Consider the following 25118-nt stretch of genomic DNA (forward strand, 5'->3'; position numbering starts at 1 on the left):
CTGCATTTAATGATATCCTGTTCTTGACAGATAAAAAGCCTGTATGAGGATGCTGCAATTTAATCACAAATACACATGCATGATTGAGACCATCACACAACATTTATGCACATACTTAGCTCCTAAAAGCATCTATAAAAAACTCACACACTTCTTAAATTAATAATGTTTATTTCCATTAAACCAAGACAAATTTTCAAAATTAACACAAGATAAAAATTCAAGGTGGTTGGTATGGGGAAAAAAGATAAGACTGCACATCATGGATATTATTTGTATATGCTCAAAACTATTTTTGAGTAAAACAATACTGGCACGTAGAACTGGCACTTCCCCACAGAACAAATCCAGCAGAATTTTCCTTTCTCTTCTAGTCAGTAGTTCTATGAAAACTAAACACACACACGTGCAGCCTGCAACTTTCCTAGCCAAGTTTACCATGAGAATTTGGAACAACCCTCTATCAGAAGTCACAAAATTGTAGCAAAACACTTTCTCTATGGCATTTTTCATACCTGATGGGGTTTATAATACTTTCAACAATCAGTTTTCCAACACTGACTACAAGTGCTTCAAACTGCATTAGTGCTTGCAAACAGGCCTGAGGCATTCATAAAACCTTATTTATTTGATACAGATTAAAGCCCTCCTGCAAAGTTACAGCTCCTGCCCAAAATCAAAGCCACTGAAACCCAATTTTGTTTGTTGGTTTCATTGGGCTCCGAATTTGCTACAGCATTGCACAAAACACACATGTAACACTGATTTTTAATTGTTCCAATAGAAATCTTCCACCTTGACAGCAGTATTTTCAAGTATTGCTATCCTAGTCTTCTAACGCCTACCAAAAACCATCAAGAAACAAGGCAAACAAAAAAGAGCCAAAATGGAAAGAAGAGCATTTAAACAAATCTCCCTCTCCTTACCCCACCCCGCCCTCCCACCCAGGAACTTGCTGACTTAATTCCAAACTCACCATTTATTGTACAGCCAGGAGTTGGATTAAGCTTTCCCTGAGCTCTCTTTCTACCTGTTTCAAAAAGTCAGAACGTGCTTCCTCAAATTCAGCCATCACCATTATTAGTATTATTATTATTATTGCCATTTTCTTTGCTAATATACAACATATTTTCTAGGCAAGTTATTTCATTTTGGTAGCCCTGGATTTATTTGTATTCTATTGCTCCAAATACAGAACTTGAAAGTGCATCTGACTTCTAAACAGTATTAATCAGGCAGGTTTCAGGGAGTAACTAGACCCAAAAGATGTACGTGCACAAGCCTTTGCAACGATACATCTCTGTTGAAAGATGCAGAATTAATAACAGATCTTCTCAGAAATTTAGTGGCATAGCATCAGTTAGAGATAGAACTGCTTAGCATCACAAGGTTTTTGGGTTTTAGAAGGGAACAAAGCACTGAACTGTGCAGGAGGGGTCAGGAATGGGGATGGGTACAGATTTCATATATAAGAAAAGCGAATGGTTCACATGCAAGATGCAATGCTGCATCATCATGGCACTGAGAGCATCTTTGGGGGTCTAGTCCCTACCTGCCACCCACCTTCAGAGAAGTGGGAGTTGTGCGATGTCCACAAGGAAGCCCCAGAACTGCGTGAAAACTTTGCTTAAACTAGTCTAAGTCACAGGTATTGCCATGGACTTTAAATGCAAATCCCCAGAAGACTGACCTAAAATGTACCATCAAATACAACACAATATAAATACACAAGGAGACTTGGGTTAATGCTGCTGACTGCATTCAGAATTCAGTAGTCTTGCTTTTCCCTTTTCAGTATTTCTAGCATACCAAAAGGCATATTTGTGTCTTCCCCCATAAATAAAGTTAGTCTGATAATTTAATTTTGTTGATTTATAAAATATTTTCTATGCAACTTAACGCGACAGCCTAAAAAAAAGCAATTAAATTTAAGAAATAGTATATTTACAATTAAAATAAGTACAGACCTTATTGGGTTTGCATTCATTTATAGCACAAAATCATTTACAAGGCTTAAAGTAATAAATAAGTCACTGGAAAGCTTTCAGAGATGTGCATTCTCCATACGTCAGAGTGCAATGGAGTCTCAGGAAGCAGTAATGGGTTCTGGCTAAAGTGTGTCCACAACTCCTTATGTCGGACGGCCTTGACCAAAACGGGTTTTTGACCTGGGTTAAAAACACATGAGAAACATCTTTACATTTTTAATGTAGGGTTTTATACATTATTAATGCAGGTTTTTGATGTGTGGGGGTTTTTTTGGTTTTGTTTTTCAGGTTGACAAAGAACAGGCTAGAAGTATTGGCTAACACTTTTCTGGTTTCTGTCATTTCACAAAAAGAAAATTATGTGGGACCTGCAGTGAACCTCCCCCCAACATGGCTCCAGGAGTTTCATTCTCCCAGATCTACTGGGAGACAAAGGGAAGCTTTCACAGCTCACATGGCGTAACCTGGTAGAAGCTGATCCATAAGAAGTGTGTGAAATGAAGCATGTTTTCCTTTAAAATAGTTCTTTAAAACCCACCACCCCACATCCCACAAACCCATGAGTTTTTCCCGTTTTTTATTTTAAAATCTTACCTGGGATTCTTCTCAGCATTGCTTTGTCGTGCACTGACCTGTGCCGAGGCTTTTATCTGAGCTTCAAGTCTAGAATAAATGCCTCCTGCATACTGGAATCCAGAAAAAAAATAATCAAGTTTTGGTATGATTTCAATGTAATCAGTGACCTTCCATGAAAATCACTAATATTCAGCACAACCTATGGCACACACCTTTGTCCATTATCACAATCCAGTACTGATTTTTTTAAACCCATTCTATTTTCCACGAGCAGTTTTTAAAAGCAGTGAACTTTAAATATTATTTTAAACTCTAATCCTTAAAAAAAAAATCATGCTTGGAACAAAATGAAGATTGATAAAATTCATTCTTTAGCTAAAGTATGGAATACATGTTATTTTCATTTGTGTACAATATTTTTGTTAACCAAGGCTCACTTCAACTCTGCAAACACTACATTTTGCCAGGACAAATCTTACTTCTTTGCTGTCTTTGGACTTGACTCGATCAAGGTCTCCCAGTCTCATTTTTATTAAGTGCCCTGTGATCTCAGACATTCTTCTCTGATCTGTCAGAAATAAGAAAGGATATTTAGAACAAAGGTTTTCATTGCTACCGAACACAAGGAGGATCAGACACAGACTTTAGTGATACTGGATTTGTAATTTTTTTTTTTTTAGTGCATATAAAAATCTTGAACAACCAAGATCCTAAATCCTGAGGTAGCCTCAGCAGATACCAGAATCAGCCTGAGGCACCTACACTGAGATCAAAATCTCAGGAAATGGTTTTGAGGCAGAGGTTTTTAAAACAGCAAAATCACACAAGAGTCTCAGGAGAGATTAAAAAAGGCAGAACAAATTAATCTAACTCTGAATATTTTTAGTCAGAGAGACTGAGAAAGAGATGGAAGTGGATGTTTCTCTATTTGTCTGCACAGACAACAAATGCCACAGGGATGAAGGAAAAAAAGTCTGCATACTCTTATAATCATGAGATGACACAAGTATAATCTCCGTAGGTTCTGTGCTGACATTCCAAATAAAGCACACAAATCATACAAACACCCCAAATCCCACTGCTGTGTCTGAGATTAAATTTACCCTACAGGTGTGTAACTAATTAAATGTTAAGAAAATTAGCTGGATCATTTTCTTTGCATAATATTAACTTTACGAAAGCTAAACTCATGCAGGAACAGACCATCTTCTCTTTGAGCATCTTGATTAAATCTCAGGGACCTGGAGGCATCCCATTTGTTCTGCTGCATGCTCACACTGCAAGAGAAAGGTGCACACACCCTATCAGCAGGAACAGCTTAAAAGAGGGAGATACTAAAATGAATTCTCAAGGGATTTGAAAATGACTTACATGAAGGGAGAAGCATCTCGGGAATTTGACTGTTGAAGGTAAAAAACACATTTAATGAGGTATTCCAAGTCCAAAATTTAGAGACAATTCCTCCTTATTTAAGCCAGCCAGAGAGACTGGATTCACAGCTGTGTTTTACCTTATCAGATGGCTTCTCCCTTTTCTGAACACTGGGTGAAGAAACCACTTTCTTTGGGTGCCTGTAAGATTTCTTTAATTTCTCCTTTCTCCCTGCTAATTGAAGAAATATCTATTCATACCCTCAGATACTTGGAATGTTTCAACTACAGAGCTACTAAAGTATTATTTCCCCTCTATTTCTTAACAAATAGTGTAAATCAACAGCCTGTTTTCCTTTTATTAGTGTTGCAGGCATGCTAACACACATCACTCAAAGGCTTTCCTATGAGGAACACACAGAAACTCAAGTATGTATTTGAAACGCAGAGTGATTACACATAACAGCATACATTTTTTACATTTAAAAATGAGTGCACATACAAGCTACATTTTTGATCATATTAATTCAATGACTAAATTCTGAGCGATATCAGATCAAGCAACTTTAAACGACAAAATTTTTTTTTTCAAAATTTATATTCTTTTTTAAACTGGTACAATTCCAAATGCCCTTTGGGTAAAGACAAAAACAACAAAGAACTGCCTCTTTTCTAATGATTCGTTAGTAAGGTGAAAAGGAGAAGTTGCTTTTTGGGTTTTTCATGTTCCTAAACCCATTATCACATTAAAAAATGAATAAAAGCCTTTTCAGATCATATAAAGCTTAGCTTCAATGCAGACACAGTTTTAGCTACATTAACCAGTCATTCCTCCATGTAATCAAAAGACAAGTCTGCAAATTTATTTTTTGCACGTAAAAGCAGTCTTGTAATTTCTGCCTTTTCTTCCAACATTTATGATATGAAATTTCATTAATTTGAGAGTTTCTTGCAAAATGAGTGCTTGATAATTCCAGGGACTTCTCAGACATGAATAGCTGCAGCTTTTCACAGTTTGCAAGTGACTTTTGGTGGCACCGAGCAGCTGGGTAATTTGTATCTAACCACAGGCAATCTAGGGATAAAATTCAAGTTACTTTGGGTTTTGTTTTTAAAACACCTAATATACAAAATCTGCTTACAAAGGACTTCTGCTACCTCAAATCCCCATCTGATAACTCCAGAGAGGAGAACTGCAAAGACTTGAAGTACCTGGTTTCTTGCACACTTCTTCTTCATCCCCCACTTCATCCTCGGTGACCTCTGAGCCTGTGGTGTACTCCTCCTCTTCAGACAGCAGCGATTGCTGCTTCTAACCAACACCAGGGGAAGCCAGAGGTTAAAAGTGAGGCAGGGTTTCTATTAAATGGTACATTAAATCTGTCTTGCAGGAGCTGACATCCAGCATAGTTCCCTACTTCAGTGACAAAAGGGTGAATAATTCCTAACAGATCAGCACAGAATTATGGAAGTGTTCAGTAATGTGATGTTTACATTGTTTGAATATACATGTATATCTAAATTAAGTGCCCTGTAATGAGAAATGGTGAAGCTTAACAATAAAGATGTGAAGCACCTCAGACCAGCCAAAAGAGACAGATACTTAAAACCTTGGATTTTGATTCATGTCAGCCTAAAAAAACTATTAATAACTGATGCATGCAGTGCTAGTGTGGCTTGTTGCCGTTTATAAAAACATGCACAGGAATTTCTTATTTCTATTAAGGCCAAAGTGATACTTCACACATACCATACTTCCTCGTAAAACTGTTGCTATACTGCAACCTCCAAATTAAAGCAAAAAAATACATTTTTTGTCTCATTTATTAGAAAATAAGACAAAACTCAAAGCTAGCACTCTGCTAGCACAGAAGACCAAATACTCAAAATTACTTAAAATTTTACTAACCAGCTGCAAAGTCCAGCTCTTCAGAGACAAAAACTGCAGTCACAAAGAGAGAAAAAGGCATATAAGTGAAAGAATTAAAAATAATTAAAATAAAAAAGTGAGAAGAATTCTAAAAATAGGGGTGGTATGTTACAGTACAGCACTCTACAGTGGTAACTCCCAGGTCTCCTCCCATCTTGAACTCTAAATTTTGGTGGAATGACTAAACCCAAGCAGGCTGAAAACCACTGACCAATTAAATGCAGTCAGTTCACGTTTTAGTGAAAGTAAGCTTTGCATTAAAAATATTTACATCTGAATTTTTGAATCAAAAATCAGTCCAGGACAGGAGGGAAGTTATGTACTGAAATATTTCGAGCAGACATGGGAAAAGTTTTGCCTTTTCATCAACCAGGTATTTTGTACCTATCTTATCCTACAATGCTCAGCCAGTGTTTATTAAAAGCTGTTCAAGAACTTCTTCAAAGAATTCTTATTATTAGTAAAAAGGAAGAAAAGGCATCAGCACTCACGGCATTGATTTCTCCAGTTTTGGGGCCCCATGGTGTATTTGGTTCTACAAGCACATCACATTCAAGGCCTTTGTCATCACCGAGCCCAATACCAGAATCACTTCAAGAGAAAGACATAAACCAAAAAGAAATATTTCTACTCCACTGCTTCAGAATCGGTCTCAATTTACTCAACATGTGTCAAGAGAGCAGACAGACCTCCGAGTCCGCCACATAACGTTTTGATAGCCATATATTAAAATATAAAGATAGCAGTGAATGCTTATGGAGGTTGAGTGACTAAAAGCCTGCTTGAAAAGTAAAAGGAAAAAGTACTTGTTCTTCAATTCCCAATTTCCAACTAAACAACCAAAAATAAGTTACCCTTAGAAAGCCCTATGACTCATTTTGAAATGGGAGAGAACTCAAATATAACAAGAACACGTGTTCACCATTGAAGGCTAAATTACTTCAGTAACACAATACAATGTTCTTACCTATTCTCATCCTTAGTGAAAGGAACGACTATAACATCTCTATGATGCAGCAGATCATTCAAGATCTGAGCAGTTTGAGATGGCAAAGCATCCCCCTCTTCACTTTGAGCTGGCAAAGCATCCCCATCCTTACTTTCTGGAGGTAACTCCACCATATGGTCCCTCACTTTGCAGCCCTGCAATACACAGAGGCAGAAGAGTTAATGGGAAGAGCTGATTTTGGTCAGTATAATAACAAAAGTTCACCTTCTCAATTCCAATCTTTATTTTGGAAAAAGATCCGTTCTCCTAACACACTGCTGCCCACCCCACCACGTGTTTTGCGCTTTTAAAGGAGAGCTGAAGTACCTTTGGGAGGGTTGTAGGGTCAAACCGAAGAACTTTTTGGTTACAACAGGGATACACTCCTGTGGCAGTCGAGCCCAGAGCACTTGCTACACCTGGATAAAGAACTGGCTGCGAATGGTACTGGCAGTGGGAGAACTCAGTGCACAGGAAAGACTACATTAGCAAAAAGACAGAGAGCGAGAGGTGAGATCACCTAGGGAAGTAAAAACTGTGCACTGCAAAGAATGCGTACCGAGCTTTATTACCACATATGTTCCAAACTGCTTTAACCCCTGCTTCACCCACCACAAGCCAAAGGGAAATCACACTTACCTGGTTACACCTTGAGCAGGTCAACCAGTTGACAGTCCCCCAAAGGCGCCAATAAACATCCCGCCAGGATTTCAGCTCCTCGTGAAGGCCAATTAAATACTCATGCACTTCCCAGGTTTTGTCTCTGAAAAAGCAAAACATCAGAGTCTGGACTCTGTTTGGATCCTGCCACCAGAACCACGATGTGGAGAAAGAGCAGAAAACACGCTGGCGTTAAATGCCTCCAGTAGTTACAACAGGAGGGATACAATGTGAGACAATGATTACTAAATTCAGAGCATGACAGAAGAGCCTTTGTTTTTTCAGAACATCCCAAACTCTCTCCTAACAAAGAATTAGCTTGATTCATCTCAAGATCCAGATACTGCAAATTTACAAGCTAAGATAAACATCTTCTATCTATCTGCAACACAACAATAATTATTTAGCCAAGAAATACAGTTTGAAAGCAAAAGCTTACGCCCTTTTGATTAAGGTACATACCTGGCAGTTCTAGCCTTAAAAATACAGGACTTTATTCCTTCCTTGTGGTCAAATGAGACACAATTCTTCAGAATTCAAAAGAGAATATGCAACTTGCAGAGGGGCATGGTATCTTCAGAAGGAGCAGATAAAATTTCCTCCCCATTTTAAGCCCTGGCCTGAACCATTTGTGCTAAATGTGTGCCTAACCTAGACTAAGCAAGCAGTACTTCCAGTTGGAAGTTAGTTCTAGGCATCACTAGAGGACCAATAAATAGGAACTTATTTTTGAATCATTAAAGATAGAACTGTATTAGCTCCTGAGCCTGAATTCATTAGTGGCCAGCATCACTTCTCAGTAAGCATATTCTGTGTAGCAAAGCATCGCAAGTAGCACAGGGAAAATAATTAAAATCTAGATAATCCGCTGAGTAACTTTAAAGCCCTGCACATTTATCTGCTGGGAATTGCAGAGCAGCCACATACACTCAGCTTAAGTGAAGTAATACAACTAATGAATTTCATGTGATCTTAAATAGGTCAGGACAGGGGCACAAGATTTGGTTCTATGTAGATGTTAGGCAGAACTGAACTCCTCACCTTGGAATACCTGGTGGGAGCTGATATGGAATTCTTTTGGTTGTTCTGAACAAAATGGATCTGAGAAGAAAGGTCTCCTGCCATTAATCTCCCACCAACCTCCTTAAAAGGGACATGAGGGGAGGGAGGGAACTGCAGTGGATCATGGACTGATCTTCATTAACAGGAGAATCCAGCTGTTCACAGCCACAGATCAGACAGACAGAATTCAGTTAAACATTTGTGCCAAATGAATCAGGGTTACAGGCAGAAAAGGTCCTGCAAGCACCTCTGACAAATACCTCAGGAACAGAAAAACAACTGGCAAAGTTTATTTACAGCAGTCTTTGAGCAGGTCGAGCATTTGATTTGGCAGTATAAAGTCAGACTTGAAAATACTCTTCAGCCTTCCTTTGCTGGCATGGTAGGATCAATCTATCCTTCACTAAAAAAAACCTTGCAGAAATGCAGCATTTAACTCAATCTGTCATCAAATGCATACATCTTAAAAACATCTGATGAAAGAATTAGCTGAGTGTTTTCTATTTAAAGCAGTGCAACCCAAAAATAGCCCTCCCAGAAATCATGGGTGCAGTTGTTCCCATTTCCATTCAGCAGCAGCACTGCTGAATGAATTCCAGTAGTACATCCTCATAATCACACCCCTCTGTTTCATTTTTTGCTAGGTAATACAAGAAGTTGAGATGCTTCATACATTCTTCACATATCTGTGACTTAATTTTGTCATGTACCTGAGTAGGTAGTACTTCTAAAATCACCCAAAATCAGAGCTGAAGAAACATTTAATATATGTACATACTCACTACCTTATATGAACATAGACAATATTCCCATGCTGGTCTATGTTGATTTTTCCTGGTACACAAGGAATTCTCCTTTCAGTTTCTTTGGTTAGCAGCTTTTTACATAAACAACACCTAGATTAAAAAAAATAAGAGAAAGGAGGAAAGAAAGCACTGGAGTAAGAGCAGGACTTCTAAACACAGCATCTGTCCTTGCTATTGAAGCAGCCATAATAAAAGACCATACCTGTATAAAGTTGCTGCATTTCCTCTAGAATCTGGATTTACATACTCCGGATCAAACAGTCTCTCAATCTTCTTGCAGAAAAGTTTACTATTAATGACAGCAACACAGCTCACCCATTAGAAAAACAACTGAAAATTGCTTTGTCTATAGTGAGATTAACAATCACATTCTGACAAGCAAAGTTGCTCATAGAATCTAGCTTTTAATATAATTTCCCTTTAAATTATCCTGTTCATCTCATTTTTTCACAAGTGTTACAAAAGCCATACTCTGATTTTTTCTTTGTTAAAATGCTTGCCAATATTAACTGCTAGTTTCTACCTTGAGTAAAAGACCTTTTATTAGTGAATATTGTTGTGAAATTGCACTTCATTCTAAAATGAAGCTTTCATCCTTACACTAAAATTGTCCCTTACTTTCACTGTGCTTCTCTGTCAGTCTGCACTCCCATAACTGGCCCTTATTTTGATACTAAGCTGGGGTCCTGATGTATGGAAGAACATTCTATCACAACTATTCAGCCTCCCAGCCATTCTCAATTCTAAGTCCAAACATCTGGGTTCACAGGATGCTGAAGCCAAGCCATTCTCTACCCACTAGGAGCATGTCACTCCATAAAAGATTTCTCTCCCTGATCCTGCCTCCCATGAGAGAATTCATGAATAATTCAACCATGCCAAGCTCCTAGCGTGGCCTTTCCTTTTGCTCATTTCCTATAAAAGCTCTTTTCCTTTTGCTCATAATTTTAATATGAATTTCTGAAGTCACACCATTATATTCTGCATTAAAAATACATTCCATGAGAATTTATACAACATATGATTTCAAACTGCACAGCCTTAGCTGTTCTGAAATATGATCCCAAAGCTCAAAAGCACTTCAGAAGTGTATTACAGGGCAAAAAAGTTACCTCTTAAATTTGTCTCTTTTGTCCTTCAGCTCTTCCACCTCATTGTGCCTGAAGAGATCAGCAATGTGTGTAACAAGATTTGCGTTGATACAGTTCATGTTACATGGCGTGGCTACAATAGCATTCATATTTTTGTGACAATAATGAATACATTTCTCTACCTAGGAAAAATAAATATGAATGTTAAGGAATTCTAGACAAAAAAAACCCATACTAATTGCTTCAAGACTTCCATTTTAAGTGCTGTGTTTTCCAAAACTATTTCAATTCAACTTAAAAATAAAAAATAAGCCTCAGATTTGCCTAAAAGAGAAGCTGAATTAATGTGATTAAGTTTATGTTCTCCCCCAAAATTTTCAGTAACCTTCTAATTCGTTGTTAAAATAGAACCACAAAACACGTGGATCTCAACTTCAAGAGCTGTGCTTTACTGTGGGTCACCCCAATGACAAAACTTTTGACAAACATTTTAACAAAGTCAGCAGCTATATCCTTATGCAGAGCTGGAAAATCAGATCCTAAACTGCAGACATATCATTCATGTAAAAAAAGATATAAAACAAGCACTCTAGATGACACTATCACATTTAGAAATAACTTACTCCAAATTTTATTGCACTGAGATTCTGCAAATATTGGATTACTGCACTAAATAGGAAAAGTGTTAAAAATCTCAAAATGTTCTCATTGCAGCACCTGTTTATGTAACAGCCAAAGCACAACAAACAAGCTGTTAAGACACCTGGTAATTAACTGTGCCCTCATGCCAGAAAATCAATTTTTCTTAATACTTACTAATGAATCCATCTTCAAAAACTCAGAAGAAATAAGGATTGAGATGACATTTGATGGTTCTAGAAGGCAACAGAACAAAGGTGGTTTTTTTTACATGGATTTTTTTTTTGTTGTAATTTCATATCACATCTCTCCCTCTTCATATTTAGCATCTGTGTTAGCTATTATTTTAACAATCAACTTGTCATTCCAGCTTCTAGTATATAGGACCTTTTAACCATCTTAAGAAATAAACTTTTGGTTTACCATTTCAGTGGCCAGAGTACAACTATAACCTGGAAGAATTATTAAAACTGGAAACCTTACTAAAATTGGAAAAGGAGGCTTCACAGGAATATGACTAAACAATTACACAAGATTAATTTCCATCTGTAGCTATCACACCCAGCTGAGATTTTTTTCAACATGACCTTCACATTGCAAGTTATAAACAAACCAAGAGAATAAAGTTATATTTTAAAAAGTGGTAGCAAAAGCTCATTAAAAAATTAAAAATCTGCCTCAAAATCCACAAAGGCTCTTCTACCATTGTATTGGATTGCATTGAAATTATAGAAAACACTGCAATTGTACCAACAGGGAGCAGAGGAGACGTAAACCAACCAATCATCGGCATTTAAAATCTACCACTAGGTCCTCAGTCAGAAAAGGTCTGAAGAGTCTTAATTATAAACATCACATCCCAAAATATATTAGGGCTTTTTTATTGCTTCAACTTTCAGCACATTTTGTCAAAGCTGTCAGTGCTGGCCAAGCAGAGCCATCTGCTGAAATGACCAGAGGATCTCTGTTGCAACACTCTTCTGACCACAACAGTCAGAAACAGACTGGGGCTGAACTGCATCAAACCCATTCATCTTCAACTGGTACGGAACATAATGAACCTAAAACAAATGATCCGCTTTTACCTAAAGTGGGCATTTCGTTAGCCTCGGACTCTCTGGAGTTCCTTTTGACGTATCTTATCAGCCAGTCAAAGATGTGAACGTCACAGTGCACGGAAATGTCCACCTCCTCCCAGCGCTGAGCATCCACTGACAGGTACTCAGCAAAGTATTTCATCTCTGAAATCAAAAGGTCTCGAGGACACACAAAATCTTCTTTGAGGTTTTTGGCTTCATCGCACACATGGATCACCATATTCGGCCTCAAAAGAAAAGAAGCCACAAAGCAAATTAGGAGCCTAAGCCAATTACAGCACATCAAATCCCAACAACCTCATCTCCAACTCTGGGTCATGCACTGCAACACTGATGTCACCAACAGGATTTTATTAACAGAGGGAAAAAAAAATTGCAGGCATTAACTATTAACAGAAACTATAGTTGGATAGGTGAAGACAGAGGCATACCCTCTACAGATAATCAGAGGGATTTAATTAAGGGAGCAGAAATAGAAAATTTCTAGCTCCATTCCCCAATTTTCTCACCTGTTTGTTATAGGATATTACCTGAATTATATGGAGAACTTATTTATCCTCCCTTCCTAATTTTCTTCAAAGAATAACCAGATGTAGATCCTTAAATCACTGAGGCACCATGTAACAGCAATTTTCGTCAGTGTAAATTAAGATTTGGTTTATTGTATATTAAAAATCTTTATTTCTTAAGAAACGCTTGAAGATAGAATCAGTTACTGCTGTCTCTACAGAGAGATGCTTAGGTTTCAAGCAAACATTATTCCAGGTGTAATTATATAATGTGGAAAACAGGGATATGCGATGGAATGAAAGTGACCTGGATGGCTATTGGAATTCACAGGAAAAAAATATTCATTTATACCTTTCTCTTCCTGCTTTTACATAGGACAAATCTATGTTCAAGAGTATTTTTTAAAGTATAATTGAGCCTCAGTCTTGTTTCATTCCTTTATAAAACCAGGTATGTTTTCTCATTCTTGCCGCAGCAGTGATCAATCACCCAGAGGAACAGTACGTACAGATTTATAAATATCTTATTGCACACAACACATTCTTAAACCATCTCCTTGAATTTTTGTAGCAATGGAAGGTTTCCAGATTTCTTACAGCAGTCATTAGACTGTTTCCAGCTGTTTTCTTTCTGGTAGTAAATAAATGTCAGCAATTTAGACATCCTTCTGTCAACTCTACAGTCCCCTAGACAACAAACACACAATGCTCTTCTTACCCCTGGGTTTCGTCAGTGCTTTCTCCACTGTTTTGTACAGGACCTTTCTCAGATTCTGAAGAACTCCTTGTGGAGGCTGCACTGGGCCTTCCTTCAACGTAAGGAGAGAAGGCTGCATTAGAACAAAAACTCCTGATCTTTTGCTCTTCAGCATCTTGGAAATGCAACGGAAGTATGGCTGTCATGGTGGAGCAATGGCACAGCTAGCAACAAATGTGCTTCCATAAGGGCAGCTAAACAATCCAGATCCCTGATCCGAGTGCCATGCACGGGAACTCACAGCAGCACCACTGCTGGATTGCCCAGACACTTGGCTACAAACCCAGATCACTCCTGGCTCAACACTGAGCATGAGACTCACTGCCTTCAGCACTTCCTTCTGGGAATGTGACCATTCCTTTAGCCCTTCTGGTCTGTTTTGTGGGATGTGGCTCCTGTGACCCTGCCACATCAAAGCTTCTACCAGGACATAACTTGAGACCAATCCCCCTCCTTACCCATCATGTGCCAGCTCTGGAAACAAGCAGCTTCCAAAGGGAAGCGCAGAAGGCTCTTAGGACATGTTTGTTTTTGCCAAATTTCTCACACATGTGGCTTAGACCAGCTGATCATATCAAACAAGGTTCAAAAAGAGCTGACCACGAAATTTGCCTGGTCCTAAAGCTACATCCCTGAGGTTGTTCCAGGAATGAAGGACAGACGCTCTTCAAATAGATGACCTTCACAAAGGTACTACAAGCAGTGGAAATTGCACACAACAACCTAGTGAAGTTCAGGAGTTCAGTCACCAAATCCACTGAGCTCCAGATCAAGGGTTAAAACAACTAATGTCTTTTCCAGCTGTGAATGGATTTCTGCAATGTGAAACTTCATTGATCTTGCTTAAAAGTCAGAAAAATCATTATCTTTTTTAAACAATGGAAGGGCACATATCTGTCTTCCATTGAAAACCCATAAGGCAGTGATTTTCCATGATTATGCCATTCTCTTAGATTTCTGGGAGCTCCAGAAACACCATCTCCCTCCTGAGTAATGAAAGAGGCTGAAGAAGATTAAGACAGACCTCTTCATCTAATGGCCAAACAACTACAGCAGACTGACAGCAAAAATGATATATAGTTCAGAACACAGCAGTAATGCCCTTCAGGAAAGCAAAAATCACTGCATGGGAGGCAGAAGAAACAGAACTTTCTCCAAAGCTGCAGCCTTGCACAGTTAAGTCTTAGTAAGGCTTGGAGGGAGCACAGTTAACAGAAGAGGAAGATTCACTCTCAGTAAAAACTTGGAAAGGGCTGCTCCAGCCACAGCTTTCTGGGCAGCCATCCTCACTACAGGTGAGGTGGGAGCCCTGGGTTGGAATCAAAGGTGTGAGTTCTAAAAGAATGGACTGTGGGAATACACGGTGTGAAAGAGTTCTGCCTGCAACTGTGTGAACAAGTCCATTGTGGACACGGTGGCGCGATTTATTGAAGGCAATAATGCTGACAACAAGAATATGCAACACAGGTGAATTAATGGGGACATCTGAACTTCACCGTACATTTCTTCTTATCTTTTTTTCCTCCCCTCCAAAGCTTAAAAATCGATTAACTTTTGAAACCTTGTAACAAATACTTCGGGTAGAAGGCTATTCTCTGTGCTTGGTCACTGTCACGAGATGCAATCAGAGGGATGTGCCAGCAGTTTGCCTTATAATTAGCAAGTATTAAACAAACTTTTATAACTCAGCCAAAACCAGAATCCAGATCAGAATGTGTATGGTCTGATTTGCTTTTTCTTGCTGTTACTCATGACTACAAACAAATGCAAACAGGCCCAAAATTCTTGATCTTAACAACAAGCTAATGTGAATAAATCCACTAGGAAGCAATTAATTAAACAAAAAACATTTACAAATAGGATTGACTCAAATCCCCAATTCTGAAATGTAGAAATACCTCACAAATACTAAGGTGAATTCACCCAAGCCTGTGAGAAAAAAAGATTAATTACCCTCATTTCATATCAACAAATTACACTCAAACAGGGCAAATGATTTATCCAAAGTCACAAAGAAAACAGAGAATAATCACAGGCTAAGATCTTGTCGAAGGAAACATTACATTACTGGACTTAACTGCTTTAACACTCAATACATGTATTACCCTGTTAAAAAGAAAACATGCACTAATTGTCTAAGGAGTTCTAGAAGCAGAGTTAGCTCGTTAACTGCCTTCTGGGAAGCTGCTAATCCTGTAAATAGGGACCTGTGGGTGCCAGCAGCATTGATCCCACATCAGGCATGGAATCATATAATTGAAAGCTGATGGGAAGCACTTTCAGTCTTGACACTCCATATACAGTTTCCCAATATCATCCCTTGATTAGAATTATTAAAAATGCTATAGTCAAAGTTCAAACAGCTGTTCTGCTGCAAAGAGGACAGTGAAAGCTGCAGTGAAGGACATTTTAACAGAGAACACGTTGTTTAAATGCTTCACTGTTGTCTTAAGTTTTAACACAAATTATTAATTCATCACTGAAGCAAATTTCTCATGCAAATGCATTTACCAAGTTCTAAAGTCATGGGAACATCTCTGTACTGAAAATCAGAGAATAACACTCACAAATCTAATTACAGCTTCTGACAGAAGTAGTACTAAAGGAATTGTTAACAATATTTAATTATGCTATGATTGAATTTACAACTATTGGGTTTGGTCCTCTTTTGCCCAATAATTACTGGAACACATAATTGACTAAGACACATTTTATGTCACATCAAGATTGTCTTGAAGCAAAAATTAGCTACATTTTGCTCTGTACCCATCCATGGCAAACACAGGGCTTGTAGCTGTGAGAGGGAGGTTTGCCCTTAAGGGATCACTTCTTCACCTCCTGCAGCTTTTCTTCACAATACTCTCCAGTTATTTTAATAATGCTACTTAATGTGACTTCAAATGGCTGTAGGGTTAGAACCACACCACCAAAAATCCTAAACAGAATTCAGCAGAAGGATTTATGCCTCTTAGAAGGACAAGTTACCAAAAATACCCAAGCAAACATTGATTTTTAAACTAAACTAATGTTTAGTCATATGCATCATATTCATACTTAACTCTGCAAGGATGAATGACTATTATTCCCGGGTGGACTTAGCCACTCAGGACAAAAGCATGCACATACTGATTATGAAAGCCAATAAATTTCAGAATGACTAAAAACATACCAGTTATAGTAATGGAATCCTGCCCAATAGCAGGCTCCTGAAACTCTGTCTGTGAATCGAGCAAGGAGGATTTGATGTACGTAGCTAAAGTTTCCACAGGACTCCCACCAGCAGCCATCAGGGGATTATACTGGTTGTCAACAGGTGAACTTCCACTGCTTTTTAGTTCATCAAACCTTTTTGCACACTGTCACAAGATTAAATGATAGGACAATGAAGCAGTAGCTTTCAGCACATGTTTAATAACTGTGATTTGATGGATACTGCATTGCGCATTTTTGCACATGAACAGTTACTGATAAAACTCATAAATGCTTCCTACGTAGTTAGTGGTATCGGTATATAAAAACACAGTAAAATAATAGCTGCCACAACAATATACTTTAACAGAAAGAAAAAATGAAGTAGAACCTGTTTCAGCTTTCATTTCCTTAAACCCTGTGATTTTAAGCCCGGTTTCCAAAGAGAAAGTTACGGGGGAGAGTTTGAATTCTCACTTTGTAGCTAGTTCTTTTACCATAAACATGGTCAAATGTTATCAAGAGCGTCTATAGAAACCGATTCACAATTATTACTCTTGTACTTTAGGACCTCCATACCAATGTGGACAAAAGGGACTGCTGCTTTCCACTGCAACTCCATAAACTTCCAATTCCCTGTTTCCATGAACTAGAAAGTCTTTCCACTCTGTAAATTTGTACCAACACAATCATAACAAATAGGTTTGGTGCAGCAAAGTCCTACACAGGGGTAACTTGCACATACAAATAAAGCTACTTAATTCCACAGGTGCTCCTCCTGTGACACAGGTGTTGGGCTCCATTAGCAGCTGGTTTTATTTATTTATTTTGGGTTGAATTAACAGACATTGCTTCATGCCAGTGCCCCTTTGGGCCAGGGGCACACAGGGACATCCTTCTGATATTCAGTGTCTCAAATTTGTGATGCCTGTCACACACGTACAAGAGATAAATAAAGAGAGGTCTGTGCTGGTATGTAACTGCCTTAAACAGGGACTCCACATATTTGAGACATTTAGTTCTTTAAAAACAGAGCAATCAGACATGTACTAATTAATCATATGAATTACTGTGAGGAGAGGGCTCACTGATGTTGTTATTTGCTTGACATGCACAGTGCTGTCTGCACATTGAAAGGTGAGCAGTAGAGACATCCCCAAGCATTCTGCTGAGCACTTGCAGGGCAGTAACCTGCCACAGCAGCTTCTGCACCCAAGCCTTCATTTTTATGTTTGAAATACAAGGTTACAGCACTGCCTAATAGCACTGCTATAAATGTGAACTGACACACTTGATTATGTTTGCAAGAAAGCCAAGACCACTGGCTTGTTTTCTTTCAGCTTTGCTGAATCACAAGGGCAAAAGACATTTTTCTTTTCTTGGCTTACACCCTTCTCAGAAATGAAAAAGTCCAAATTATTACTAAAAAAAAGAGAGCATTTCACCAGGAAATTCAGCAATCCAGAAAGAGAAGTAAGTATACAGAGGTTCTTCCAACTCTACTCCAACCAAAGAAAGAAGAATCCACAGCTTGTAGGATAAAAAAAGAAGCAACTGCACTCTTTACCTAACAGAGATCTGTACCCCCTCCTTGTTTAGAGTTGTAACAACAAGCATAGAGAGTTATTATATTTCCTAGTAAGGATACTACAACCTGCACCGGTTTAGTGGGTACTGGCATCCTTTCCATCCAAGTCTTAGCCACGGAGTTTGGAATTCTTTAATTACACTTTTTAACTTTTCCTTTCCAGAAATTTCAATTCTTATTCTGTATAAGTTCTAATGAAATACAATGCAGAATGTATTTCTAAATTTCAATGCTTAGGTTCTGTAGAAACAAAATAACCCCCCCCCCCCACCTCTTTTCAATCTGCTGCTCATTTAACATTTTCAATTAGGTGGAAACTACTTTAGAAAAAAAAATACCAAAACCAACCTTAACTTCAATTTCCCGCCCTTCCCCCCCAGAAATGTTTTCTTCTCCATAAAGCATTGCTTAAAGCACACAAATTCTTTTATTAGGGAACTCACTTCTTTGGATGTATATCCCGGAACCAGCCTTGCCACACTGTCCCAGTTGATAGGCTGAGGAACACCAATCAGGGAACACAGGATCATATCCAAAACCATCTGGTTGTTGTCATAGGGGAAATTATTGTTTTCTGAGAATCCACGACTCATCTTTGGCTACTTAAGCCTAGAAGAGAAAGAGTTTTTAGCAAGTCTCACTGCATGGTTTACTAAAGCTTGATCTATTTTACCTGCAGCACTCCATAAATTACTGGGAGAAGTGTTTACCGCAGCATTAAAGTCAAGTACTGAGGCTTTTTTTGGACAAAATTTACATATTCTCAGAACCCTGAGGGAGAAGCAGATGTGCAAAACCCACAAAACCCAACCCAAGAGCAGCAGGTATTATCCACCATTGCTCTGAGCTACCTCTTTCCCGAGGGGAGATCACACCTCTGAGGCCTCTAACACAAGAGAAAGGCTTCCAAAATCTCAGAATAAACAGCTCAGGTTGCAGAGAGGCATTTTAATGTAAATTTACTCACATTCAAATACAGTTGTCTGTTCTCACAAACCTTCTACTTTCGCTCTACCCATCTGCTCAGCACATCTGACTGCCGTTATTTAGAATCCAAGCCAGGACACCAATTTAAGGGCCATCAACACTTTGGAGCCAGGAAACACCACCCGAATCTCGTTCAGCTCTCATCCCAAACACCCGACATTCCCAACTCCTTACCAGCCAGCATGAGCAGTTACAAAAAAACTCTTATTCTTCAGCTTCAAGCTGAACACCAGAACAGAGCATATAAGGACAGCAGAAAACACTTCATAAAACAGGATTATGTTCAGGTTTTCTTTTTTTCTTTTTCCAAATGGATTTCGTGTATAGCACCAGGGAACGGAGTAAAAGTTCAAAGTACTGATTTAGTTTATGCTGGGAAAGAACTGCAGGCATTAATGAAGAGTTTCATGTTCAAGTAACACGTGGCCAAAGAGCTCAGGAGGGACTTAGAACAGAAGTACTTCATAAAAGAACTTTAAAGCCCACACAAATTTTTGACTCATAAAGCAAGAATTATAGAGAATTTGAGAGAAAATACACCTAGATAGCATCTGATAACTTGTTACTAAAAGCGTACTATACATAGATGTTTCTTTTGTAGCACGCTCTCTCTCAAAGAAAAGATGCTTAAAGCACACAAAATAGCCCTGGTATTTTCTCCTTCTAGAAGCTGTTCCAGCCCTTTTTTCTGCTTGTTTTGTTGGTAGAAACAGAAATCACAGCAGAAGGTAACTGTAAGCTTTCATCTTCTCAAAGGAAAAGCTGAATTAAATCAGAAGGAAAAAAAACCCCAGAACTCACCAAGAGAATTCTTTGGTTTCCCACAGTCAGGAGATTTAAAAAGAAGAAAAAAGCCACAAAACAGAAGACAAGTCTTATAGAAAATTTCATACCATTTTAGCAATTCTATCTAAATGAAATCCCCTGTAAAATGTGCCAGGTTTAAAAGAGAAAGGTCCTCACAGATTATATGAGCCCAAAATTCCGAGTAAAATAGATGCAGCTATTAGGTAAAAGTGGCTCAGTTCCTGAAGTCACCGTGTCCTTATCCTCACCCTGAGCGCACTTTCAAGCGGTGTCACTGTGGTGATTCTGTGCTGGAGGCTTCTCTCTGTCAGCGTGCACACAGATGTCGGTAGCAATTACATTTCAGCCCCTGAACCTCTCCCATTTCTGCTGTTAGGAGGGGAAATAACCGGGCCAGGACAGGTCAGCACCGGTGGCAAACCCCAGTGGTTACGAAACACAGAGCTGACTTCTTGTGCTAGCTCACACACATGGGGCAGCTGGTTTAAAAATATGTTTGGATGAGATAAGTAAATGATGGAGTACTATAATCCCCTGGTTTCCCACCGTAAAACAGGCTTAATGGGAGTAAAACTACCAGCACTGTTAATATTCCATAAATCACCCTTTTGAGGGCTAGTGCTATGGGATGATCACACTGGGCAATCAAAGAAAGGAAGAAAAGGAAGAGAGAAGAAAAAATTCTGAGTGCTTCAGTGGTAACAAGTTTACTATACATCAACGCTGTGGACCATGAAGCAGCCTGAGCATGAAGGGATGACAGGTGCTCTAAAACGTGATGACACATTCAGAGAGAATCAAGTCTTTGTCTCTCTTACAGGTTTCTCAATTTGCTTATTCTGCACATTAAAATACAGCTCTGTATATGCTTATCACTGCAAAGACAAATGAAGGAAGAGACTTAACTACAGGCATACAGAAGTATTTTTATTTATATTCTGGAAAGAGCACGGGACTCCTCTTTGCAGCTTTATACGTGACATTCGTATCTGCTTTTTTGTCCTTTAGGAAACCCTGTTGGAAATATAAAGACACATGCAAGATTCTGTCTCATGCAAGAACTCTCTAAAATCAGCATCATAAAGCCTGTAATAAATCATATTCTTAAGAGGAAAAAGCAACTTCTACAGATTCTCTCTGCTCTGTTACTGCAAGGAAAGCTCAGGTTAACCCCTTCCTCAACTATGAAAATTGGAGAAGAAAAAAAGTTTCCAAATTATTCAACTCTGACCAACTCATCTGAGATGCACAGCATGAAAAGATACATGAGAACAGGAATTCCTATTAATACTCAGAATTCCAAATCAAGTGGTGTAAAATATTCCTAAGAGTTGGAAACACACAATCTGATCTGACGTTTTCCTTATTTGAAGCAAATCATTAATGTAGAAATGAAGAATTACTACGCCTTGCACCCGCACAACCTGAGGGAAGGTGAAGATGGTGGGATGGGCACGAGGTTTCCATCCACAGCCCTGAAACGCAAGGAAGTGATGGTGCAGAATGAGGCAGGGTAGAGGAACAACAGCAACTTTATAGCTTGCCCCCGTACCAGCCAACATTAAAAATTATAAAGCGTTTAAATTAAAAAAACAAAACGGTCTCAGATACTCTACGAGTGCAGCAGCCTCAGGGCGGGGACCCCGACGGCCCCCCCGGGCGCTCTCCACCGGGACCCCTCCCGGGTTTACCTGGCGATTCCCAGGCCAGCGGGTCGGGACGGGACGGGCTGGGGCTCCTCCTCGGGACGTGCCGGGGCAGCAGCGGGACGGAGGCTGGACTCCACCGAGGGACGAGCGGCACCCGCGGGCGCCCCGTCCGCACCCGCCGCGCCCTCATCTGCCGGCGCCGCCTGGCACCGCCCTCAGGGGAGGGGCGGGACCGCCGTGAGGGGGGGCGGCCCCCGCCAATGGGCGCGGGGCGGGTGACGAGGCCCCGCCCCCTCGCGCCGGGCACAGCCAATGGGACGGCGAGGAGCGCTCCCGCCCCGGGCGCGCGGCGGCCCCGCCTTGCCGCAGTGCAGCGGCGGCGGCGGCGCCCCCTCCCGCCCCGCGCGCGGCGTCCGGTCGCCTCGGCAACGCGCCGCCCCGCGCTGCGTCACCGTGACGTCACGGCGCGCCTCGGACAAGCGCCGTCGGTCCCGCTCACTGCCACAAGTGACGTCACGGCGGCAGCGCCCTCGCTCCGTGCGACGTCACGCCGCCCCTCTCCCTCCGCCGCTGCATCCCCGTGGCGCCCAGCTGAGTTTCCCGCGCAGACCCCACGGCAGTAAGTCCCCTTTTGGCGGACACAATTCACCGCAGCGCTCCCGCCTGCCAGGACCCCGCAGGGAAGGAGAAGCCCGGCCACGAGAAGTTCTGACCGCCCGCCAAAATGATGCATCGGACTCTAGAATTAGGCTCGTGATGTAAGCACAGCTAATGAGTTAAGCAGCAATGTGTTAATGCACTCCACGCACCTACCAGGAGCCTCAGTAAGCTTTTCCCAGGTTTTCAGCTGATGTAAATATTTGATACACTGTTAACCATGAAAGACAATTGCAGGACATGGAAATTAGAGCGTATTACACAGAACAGCCCAACCACGGTGAGTGGTTCACCAAAGTTACTCAGCAAAGGCTCAGACAGTCCCAATCCTGTTATTTCACCCACACAGTTTTGATTCCTACTGCCTGTCTACTACTGTATCAAGTATTCCCAAACAGTTTAAAATTACTTTCTGTGGGAAGCCACCCGTGCCTGATAAAGAGCAGCCCAGATCCCCATTTCCCCACAACAATCCTCCCCAAATCCCGCCGCATAAATTCTGTTCCTTCATGGTAATTTGGCAAAAATCAGGGATATTAACAATATTATTTCCAAAAATCCCACTTGTAAACTCTGGAATAGTACAGTGAGGACAGAGAATGCAAAAAAAAACCCCAAAAACCACTGAAAAATCCAGAAAAAAATTATTCTGCCAATCTAGAGAATAATCTGAAATCTACATCCTCTAAGTCAGTCTGAAAGTTTCCTTTAGGTCTTAGGGAAAGCAAAACTGATTTCATCCCACCCCACAGCCACCCACAGAATAAACTAATGCAGGAATATTGCTGCATTTGATGACATCCAGTTATTTCACGATGAATGGAAATTTGATGGTATGTCGAGAGAACTGGAACATGTTTTTTTTTCATTAATCTGTGCTGTTAGGCAGAAATTCAGTCCCCCCCATTTATTTTTTTAAATAAGAAAAAAATATCAGTATTTGAGAATAAACCAAAAAAATCAGTATCTTAAATTTTACTCATTTGCTGTTCCAGAGACTGTGCTAGATCAGTTACAATAATTCAGTAGAACTGTCTCTTTGTATTTTCCATTTCTAAAACCACAAGACTGTGTTTATACTTTGACAGCACAAATAAATAATCCCTGTCACTTGCTCGAGTCTGATAGTTTTGAGACTGTTGCGAAATTTAGGGAACTGCTCAAAGCAGGTAAGAAAGAGCCAGGGGTGCCCTGCACTGACATCATGCCTCTGTCACCAGTCAAACCAGTTACACCAGTACACTTGTTCCAAGGAGAGATTATCCAGCTGTTTAAAGGTTGAGCGCCGCACGGCCACAGAACTCAGGGGCCAGATTTATCAGCACAAAGCTGCTTCAAACTTCTCTGCAAAGGAATCCGTCCAGGATATGAGGAGAAGAGGACAGGATGTGTCTCACCACCTGTGGACACGCTCAATTACTACTTGCCTTTACAGCCCAAAAATGTTCACCAATCTCAGCACCTGGGCCACACCTGCACGGATAAAAATCTGGAGGGGGTTACGTAAGAACATAACTTCTTGTGTTATGTTCTGTAAAACAAGTACAGTTCTGCTGTGATTGCACACAAGAGTATTTCTACACTGGTTTATCAAGAAATCCCTGTGCTGGTTTCCAAGTTTGCACCTCTTCTGGAAGGTTTTCACTGCCAACAGATGAGATTCGTAAGAAACTGCATTTGCTTTGTATTTAACTCAGTAGCAAATTCCACCAAGACCACCAAGTGAGTCAGAACAACCTTAATATCCCAGATGGAGTCTAATTCCACACAAGGAAAAGTTTTTGAACCTGTGCAAAGTGGCCAATTTATTTCTCCTAGACAGAGGATTTAAAATTTATTATTCAGAAAGCTGAACAAAGCTCTGACCCTGTGCATGTTCATGTTCTGTTTGCACCCCGAGAACCACTCAGCAGAGGCATCTCTCAGCAGCTCACACATTCTCACATAAGCAGAAAATGGCTGATCTACTAAACAGTATCAGTAAGAAGTAAGAATAAACTAAAATCTTATATAAACAGATGTCAAAGTTCTGTTACAGACTTCTAGCTCTGCTACAGGTATATAAATAATTCCAAAGAGTAACATAAAGGTAACTCAGTATGTACAGACCTCAAAAGAAGAGCTGCTTGGCTAATGCTTAGGTTAAAGCCATATTTCAACGACCTCTCTTTTCTGATCTCTTCTACTCTCCTGTTGCAGCCACACCTGCTCCTTTAGATCTTCTCCCCTTCCTAAGGTTGTGCAAGTCTTGAGCAGCCTGTCCACCAGCCTTCCTTTCCACCCAGTGCTCATTTAGGTCTTTTTTCTGCAGCCTGACACACAGACAGAAACAGACAGTGTATTGTAGTGTATATTTGACTTCAATGAACTTTAATACCCCTCTGCAATCAGTACAATTAACTGTGAGTTAAATAACTGACTTCATTTTCTCAGAGCCTTCTTTTCCGATTATCTTAAATGGCGAGATTAAAAGGATCAAAATTCTTGTTGAAATTTAATAAATACAATGATGTCAGGGACTTGTAGGCTAAGTCAAACAAATATAAAGTCAACTCAGGTAAGAATAACCTATCTTCCTACTAAAAGAATTGTCAAAACAGTAAGACCTGAAAGTGAAATTAAACTTATCTTTCTAAAAACAAGACTTAAAACATTCCAACAAGCGTCATGGCATTGTCTTCTCAACTTGTTCTGAGCCAGGGGAAAAAAAAAAAAAAAAAAGGAAAAAAAATAAAAAATCTACCTGAATGGATACTCTTGCAAAAAAG

At 39.9% G+C, this 25118-nt stretch overlaps 1 protein-coding gene across 4 annotated transcripts; it reads right to left on the bottom strand.

The window, feature by feature from the left end:
* Positions 1 to 21864, bottom strand: SANBR (SANT and BTB domain regulator of CSR). Of its 4 annotated transcripts, none has more exons than XR_005700239.2 (22): positions 21736 to 21864; positions 18694 to 18859; positions 16643 to 16829; positions 13435 to 13525; positions 12196 to 12434; positions 11288 to 11346; positions 10493 to 10653; positions 9583 to 9669; positions 9360 to 9470; positions 7492 to 7615; positions 7180 to 7332; positions 6832 to 7007; positions 6356 to 6455; positions 5844 to 5876; positions 5147 to 5246; positions 4075 to 4169; positions 3936 to 3964; positions 3768 to 3841; positions 3044 to 3132; positions 2583 to 2674; positions 977 to 2168; positions 1 to 17 (listed from the first exon to the last, which is right to left on the bottom strand). XR_005700239.2 is itself a non-coding variant. In XM_040060260.2 (21 exons), exons 2-21 carry the CDS (start codon positions 18841 to 18843, stop codon positions 2132 to 2134), a joined length of 2187 nt encoding a protein of 728 aa, XP_039916194.1. In that variant the 5' UTR covers positions 18844 to 18859; positions 21736 to 21864; the 3' UTR covers positions 152 to 2131. The 4 variants fall into 4 exon arrangements, 2 of the variants coding, with proteins under 2 accessions (XP_039916194.1, XP_058275986.1); XR_009207711.1 differs by lacking the exon at positions 1 to 17 and having other exon boundaries at positions 1013 to 1030; positions 1968 to 2168; XM_040060260.2 differs by lacking the exon at positions 1 to 17 and having other exon boundaries at positions 152 to 2168.
* Between the last annotated feature and the right edge of the window lie 3254 nt (positions 21865 to 25118).

The sequence above is a fragment of the Hirundo rustica genome, chromosome 3 (assembly GCF_015227805.2).
Source record: "Hirundo rustica isolate bHirRus1 chromosome 3, bHirRus1.pri.v3, whole genome shotgun sequence".
Taxonomy (NCBI): Eukaryota; Metazoa; Chordata; class Aves; order Passeriformes; family Hirundinidae; genus Hirundo; species Hirundo rustica.

Coding starts and splice junctions, on each gene's coding strand:
- SANBR (XM_040060260.2), bottom strand. CDS start 18,843: ATGAGTCGTGGATTCTCAGAAAACAATAATTTCCCCTATGACAACAAC. Junction 11,347..12,195: donor TAACGAAATGCCCACTTTAG/GTAAAAGCGGAT, acceptor GTTGCCTTCTAG/AACCATCAAATGTCATCTCA. Junction 2,169..2,582: donor AATGCTGAGAAGAATCCCAG/GTAAGATTTTAA, acceptor TTTTTAACCCAG/GTCAAAAACCCGTTTTGGTC.